Below are 6826 nucleotides of genomic sequence, written 5' to 3'. Positions count from 1 at the left end.
TTCTATATGCTCGATCATCTTGAGCACATGAGGACCAACTTGGGCTCCCTCAGTTGGACGACTTCCAAATAGTGCTTTTGACACCTCGTACCTCTCATTTCAAGCATTCCCTTTGAAAAGCTCCTTGAGGTGTAGAATAATGGCAGTAGCGTCCATATTCTCATGCTGTTTTTGTAGCACTAGTGTCATCGATGCTAACATCAAGGATTGAACACCATCAGCATCATCAAGGAACTTTTGATAAGTATCCTTTCCTTCTTGAGTGGCATCAGGATCAGGCTCAGCCATGTATAGCTTTTCAAGGATATACAATTTCTTTTCTGACTTGAGTATAATCCAAAGATTACGATGCCAGTATGAGAAATTGGATCCATCCAACCTATTTTCTTTCTCGATTACCGGTCGCAGGTTCATAATGCTCATTTTGGTGAATCTACAATTGCAGAAAAGATAAAGTCATTATAAAGTTCATTATTATTTAATATGGTCTTTTATTAAACAACGCTCCCACTATTTTCCTCAAGTCAATAGCCCTCACCATTAACTCAGGAAAGCCCGTTGGCTTTCCTAGTGGACTGAGATCCCATCTTGCCCATTTCAAACCTTCGCTTTGGCAAACAAGCCAAAATGAGTTGATTAGGTAGGCCAACAAACTTAATCCACACCAATTGATAGCTTCTACTATCAACCTCAAATGTGAAAAAGCCAACAAGCCAATCACACAATCCAATAGCCCCCAACCATCATCCTCAAGTGTGATTCTCAGTATCAGTAGAGTGGACACTACATGCCACCATGTACATATAATATGTGTACTTCTCTACTATGCCTATGATGCATTTATCAACCTTCGCTTTAGCGAACAAGCAAAACCGTCATTTTAAGTCGACCCATCACCATTAAGGAAAACTCCAATGAATTTTTACCTCCCACTGGTAGAAGTGTACCCTTCGCTTTGGCGAACAAGGTTCCGACGAATAGTGGTTTGATTAAAACCATGGTGATGGAAGGCTTACATGACTTAATATACTTTAATTGAGGGTTTTTTATTCAGTGTCTCACCAGATTATTATCTTTGTTAGAATGACATTGTTTGGCATGTTCTTGAACAGTAAACCTTAGCATACATTCTAAACAAAATATTAAAATCTGCTGGTACATGGCCCAACTAAAACCGATTTCCTCGAGCCCGGAGGAATCGGTAAGTCACCTAGGGGTCTTGTAATAAATATCTTGAGTCTTCAAGTACGATTGCCTCATCCTTTGCTCCGTCTCAAGTACATTACAAAAACATCATACTAAATTTACAATAAAATTAATCTTAAAGTAATTTTACATCAATAAATTTAGAAACCTCGATTTACATTCGAGGGGAATGAGATGAGAAGAGAATGTACATCGAGAAAGGGAAGGAAGGCAGGACACGCAAACCCTATTTTAAAACTTACAACCATACGTACCCAAAAATAATTTAAAACATTCACCATAAGTCATAAGGTTCATGTACCGGGCACCATGCAATGTACAAACAAGTACATGGCATACATTTAAAAAACAATCAGTTTTTGAATTGGGTGGGTTAAATATTAATTACCCTCTTATATGTGCAGAATGGTTATTGGCTTTATAGGTTATTAAAAACTGTAGTTTGGTCCCTTCGTGAAAAACACAGAATTGGGACAGCAACTTTGTCGCCGCGGCGAAGTTTTATTTCGCCACGGCGAAACAGCCTTTAAAATTCCAACAAGAACGTTGCCGCGACGAAGTTGTTATTTCGCCACAGCGAAGTCTGCAAATCCCATAATCGTACGATTCACGTTTTTTGCAGTTTTTCATGTAATAACACGTATCCAAATCAAATTGAACGCACAAGCATTCGACCAGGGTACCAACCAACCAATATAACATCCATCAACACATTATTAAACCAATTGATCAATTGAATCACTCATTCAAAAGTAGATTTGGCAGATTTAACAAAAATAACATGTTATCAATCAAATACATGTTATAAATCTTACAATAAATGATAAGTTGCATAATTTGAGTGTTTTTAGGGTTGTTTTGACGTTAGTTTAGTTAACTTCTCATTTTTTTCCTTTGTTTTGATGTTTGTTTTTGTTAAGTTTGAGATATGAATGGTTACCTATTGATTTGGATAACTTTGTGTTTTTTAGGCTTTGATTGAGTAGATTGGAGTATTGGAATGAAATTGAGACTTAAAGCTTGAAGAAGTTGAGATTACCTAACATTCTTGAAGGCCATGGCCATGCCTTGGTAGTTCACCATGGCCATGGTGGTGGAACAAAGAGACCAGGAAACACCACAGCCTAGGCTGTGGTGACTTAATTTTGGCCACAGCCAAGGTTGTGGCAGAAACTATTAGGGCATTTTTATCAGTTTTTCTTTCCTTTTTCACTTAGCAGTTTTTAGAGTATTTAAGTGTAATTGAGATTAGTTGTCAAGGGATGAATTTTGCATATTTTTTAGAGGAGAAGACGCATTCTTGGGGCTTGAAGACTGGAGATCAGATTTAAGAGTTTGATTTTTATGTATTTTCAAGTTTGATTATGTTTTCTTTCTTCTCTATTTCTTTCTTTGTTCTTGGGATGGAGTAAATCTCTTTTGTTAGGGGAGGATGGAACCCTAATTATGTTTTGAACAATTTTTATTCTTAATACCAAATTTATGTATATGAATTTGTAAAAGAGTTTAGGTTTAATGCTTTATGAATGTTGGATTGATTCAATTACCTTAATGATGTTTCGAATAGAGAAGTTAGGGTTTATTACTTAATTCATAATCATAATAGTTTTATTGGAATAACATTGCACAACATATTAAAACTAGAAGTAATCGAATAGAGAAAATCAGTGTCCTGTTTTCTGGTTCAGCCATTTCAACAACTATTTCTTCTGATTCTACAACTAAATCCTCTCTTTCTCTTCTCTCTCTGTTACGTCATCTAATGGTTCTCTCAAGCTCAAGATCAACAGGGACCACTGGTTGACGTCTCGTTCTTCATATAAACTGCAAAAACAGAAATGAAGGAAAGTGAGATCACAAACTAACTGAAAATTAAAAACAAAAAACAAAAACTCCAATCTAGCTAACTATAGAAAGACTCAATGTTAACTTAAAACAGTCCCCGGCAACGGCGCCAAAAACTTGATGCGTGTTTCCTACAACATGCAATATGTAGCAGGTATACTAATCGCATAAGTAATATAATGATGAATAGAGTATCGTTCCCATGAGGCTTGTTAGCTAAACACTAAGGATTCTACTATTCTCAAGTTGGAGCAATCGACTTCTTTGAATAATGGGAGCAATTTTAATTAAACTGAACAATAAATTTTAAACTAAAATTTAACTAAGAATGCAAGATGAAAAGCACAGATAATCAATTCAAGTAAAACGGGTAGGGTTTTGACTTCATTCGAATTTTATGGGTTAAACCTAAAAATTACACTACATTCACATTCATATGCATTGATTGTAAACCGAACTCACTAAGGTGTTAAACATACCTTCTCAGGCTATGTTTTCCTATTCTTCCTTTTTAACCTTCCGCACCCAACAATTTGAAGGTTAACAAATCCAAACTCATTAAGCATAAGAATCCTACAATGATTTCATTAATTCTTGAATCTATCTCTAGCATCCAATACTATAATGGTGATTACCCAAGAAGCCTAACATGATTCATTTCTCAATCTCATCATGTTCATCACATAAAGCATTAAAACTCAAAGCAAACACATAATCAAAACATAGTCATATGAACATAACATGATCAATAATTTAACCCATTAGAAATCCGAATTACAATCAAAACCCTAACCCAAAATGGGTTAGTTCATAGCTAAATTAACACTACAATTAAGAAAAACGATAATAGTCAAGTTCAACATAACGAAAAGTAAGAGAGAGGACAAGAAATCTCCCCAATTGATGAATTGTTGGTTCAAAATCGAATCTTCACCCTTCTAATTGCTAAATCTCTCTAAGCTTAATCCAAAAACAATGTAAAAGTTGCTAACCCTACTTCCTGCACGACCCTGGGCAAAAAGGTTAAGTGTTTCTTTTATACCTCGCCCTAAATTTCTAAGAAAAACCCACACAAAGTAAAACTGTGCGTTTTACAAAACTGGAAATTACGACTGTCGCCGTGGCGAAGAAGAAACCTCGCCGCGGCGAAGAGAGAAACAGATCTTGCTCATGATTGGCGTACTTCGCCGTGGCGAAGCTACTTGAAAATTTTTGAATTTTCAAAACTGCCACTCTGCTTGCTTCTTCACTTTCTTCTTCGATTCTCGGTGCTCTTCCTTTGGAACAAGCCTCATCGTACTTTATCCTGCTTTAGAACTCTCCTAACTTCTGAGTCAAAAACTTCCAATTTTGTCCTTATTTGCTCAAAATGTCCATTTTAACCTGAAACACAAAATGTAAAGAATTAAACAACAATTCAGGTCAAAATGCACCAAAAAGTACCTGAAATCCGAATAAAAAGTCTAATGAAAACTGTATAATCCACGGATTATCATCATCAAGGATGTTAATCTCAAAGCAAGTATCTTACTCGAATGGATATTTCACCATGTTAAAAACATTGAACTCCACTTGTTCGTCTTCCACCCTTAAGATTAGTTTCCCTTGGTGTACATCTATTAAAGTCCTACTAGTAGCTAGCAAAGGCCTTCCTAATATTAAAGGTATGTTCCAGACTTCTTCCATATCAAGAACTACAAAATCTGCCCGAAAGACAAATTTGTCTACCCTTTTCAGGACATCCTCTATCATTCCTCTGGGATATGTTATGGATTTATCAGCCAATTGAAGATGAATCGTGGTCGACTTCACCTCTCCTAAATCAAGTTTCCTAAAAATAGAAAATGGAATCAAGTTAATGCAAGCTCCTAAATCACATAAAGCTTTATCAAAATAAAAACTACCAATTGTGCAAGGAATGTTAAAGCTCCCTGGATCTCTTAATTTTAGTGGTAGTTTCTTTTGAAGCAAAGCGCTACATTCCTCGGTGAGCATGACCCTCTCGTGTTCTTCAAACTTCCTTTTGTGCATGAGGAACTCCTTTAGAAACTTCGCATGCTTTGGCATTTGCTCCAACATGTCCACAAGAGGAATATTATTATGTAAGCTTCTAAACATGTCAATGAACTTACCAAATTTCTTGTCCAATTCCTATTTATTCACTCTGTGAAGGTGTGGAAGAGTTGCTTCATTTTTCTTCGTATCTTGGAATTTTTCTCAAGCTCTGCTTATGTACTATAACATTACCCATTTTGGATTCTACGTCGTGGCATTGATGGTTCTATCCAGTTTCTCATTTTTGGCTTTTTCTTTAATTTCTTCTTCTTTGCTTGACTCCTTCAGCTCCTTGCCACTTCTCAAATTAATGGAATTGGCTTGCTCCTTCAGATTCTTCTCTGTATCACTTGGCAACAATCCTTGAACTCTCCTCGATAAAATATCATGGATTTGCCCCATTTGAGTTTCAAGGTTTCTAATGGATGTAGAATGATTTTTCAAGAGTACTTCATATTTTTGGAGCTGAGCTTCGTTCATGTCAAATCTCTTGCCCGACTCCTCCATAAATTTTGTAAGCACGTTTTACAAATTTTCTTCTGTCTCTTGAGTTTGAAAACCGAGAGGTGACTTATGATCATTATTATTCCTCCACGAGAAATTTGGATGATTTTGCCATGCTGGAGTATATGTGCTTGAGTATGGATTCCCTTGCCCCCTTTGAAAATTGGTGAGATAATGCACTTGTTTGGGTTGAGCAAACAGACTTTCTACTAGGCAATTTATAGACAAATGATTTTCTACACAAAATTCACATGTTGGAGAATGAGTTTCAATAGCATTAACTGTAAGAGCAACACCTAATTTTTTTTGGATGGTTCTATAGACAAATGATTTCCTGCACAAAATTCACATGTTAGAGAATAAGTTTCAATAGCATTAACTGTGATAGTAACACCTAATTTTTTTTGGATGGTTGAAAGTTGAGTGGCTAATGTGGTGTAGCCATTGACTTCATGCACTCCCGCTACTCTCCTCGGAACGTTCCTTTCCAAAGGTCTCATGTAATTGTTGCAAGCCATCATCTCAATAAATTTATAGGCTTCTTCTGGTGTTTTATTGTTCAAAGGTCACTCACTTGCAACATCAACTATCATGAGTATTAGGAACCAACTTGTTGTAGAATGTTTGCACTTGCAACCACATCTTTATAACTCTCTTAAACTTTATGAAGTGACTTCATATCTTGCTGAAAAAAATTAGTGATGTCACTTCTCATCTTGGCAGACTTAACAGGCGGGAAGTACTTTGTGAGGAAAGCTTGAACCAACATATCCCACGTGGTAATGCTTCCAGGTGGTTGTGAAATCAACCAAGCCTTAGCTTTATCCCTTAAAGAAAATGGGAAAAGCCCAAGCCTAATTGTGTCATCTGATACTCCATTGTGTTTGAAAGTGTCGCAAGGCTCCAATAAATTTGCAATATGCAAATTAGGATCGTCACTTTGTAAACCTCCAAATTGCACCAAATGTTGTATCATTTGAATGATGGCAGGCTTCATCTCAAAGGTATTTTCTTGAATCGGTGGTCTCTGAATGCTAGAAGCACATCCTCCAATTGTAGGACTAGAGTAGTCCTTAAGTGCTCTTTAAACAACTTCAACTCCTATATCAGCCATTGAACTAATTCTTGCGTTTGATTAGAACCTGAAAACAAGAAAATTTTAGTACACTAAAAATAAAAATAAATTAATTAAAGAACAAACTAATCCTAATATGAA

The 6826-nt window shown here is 36.1% G+C and overlaps 1 protein-coding gene across 1 annotated transcript; it reads right to left on the bottom strand.

Moving 5' to 3' along the window:
* Nucleotides 1–4578: 4578 nt before the first annotated feature.
* On the bottom strand, nt 4579–5130 carry LOC116118803. Its single transcript, XM_031404765.1, has one exon. It carries the CDS (start codon nt 5128–5130, stop codon nt 4579–4581), a length of 552 nt encoding a protein of 183 aa, XP_031260625.1.
* Between the last annotated feature and the right edge of the window lie 1696 nt (nt 5131–6826).

Source organism: Pistacia vera, unplaced genomic scaffold (assembly GCF_008641045.1).
Source record: "Pistacia vera cultivar Batoury unplaced genomic scaffold, PisVer_v2 Contig86, whole genome shotgun sequence".
NCBI lineage: Eukaryota > Viridiplantae > Streptophyta > Magnoliopsida > Sapindales > Anacardiaceae > Pistacia > Pistacia vera.
Note: the sequence above shows the minus strand (reverse complement) of the source record. Positions and strands in the feature narration are given on the sequence as shown.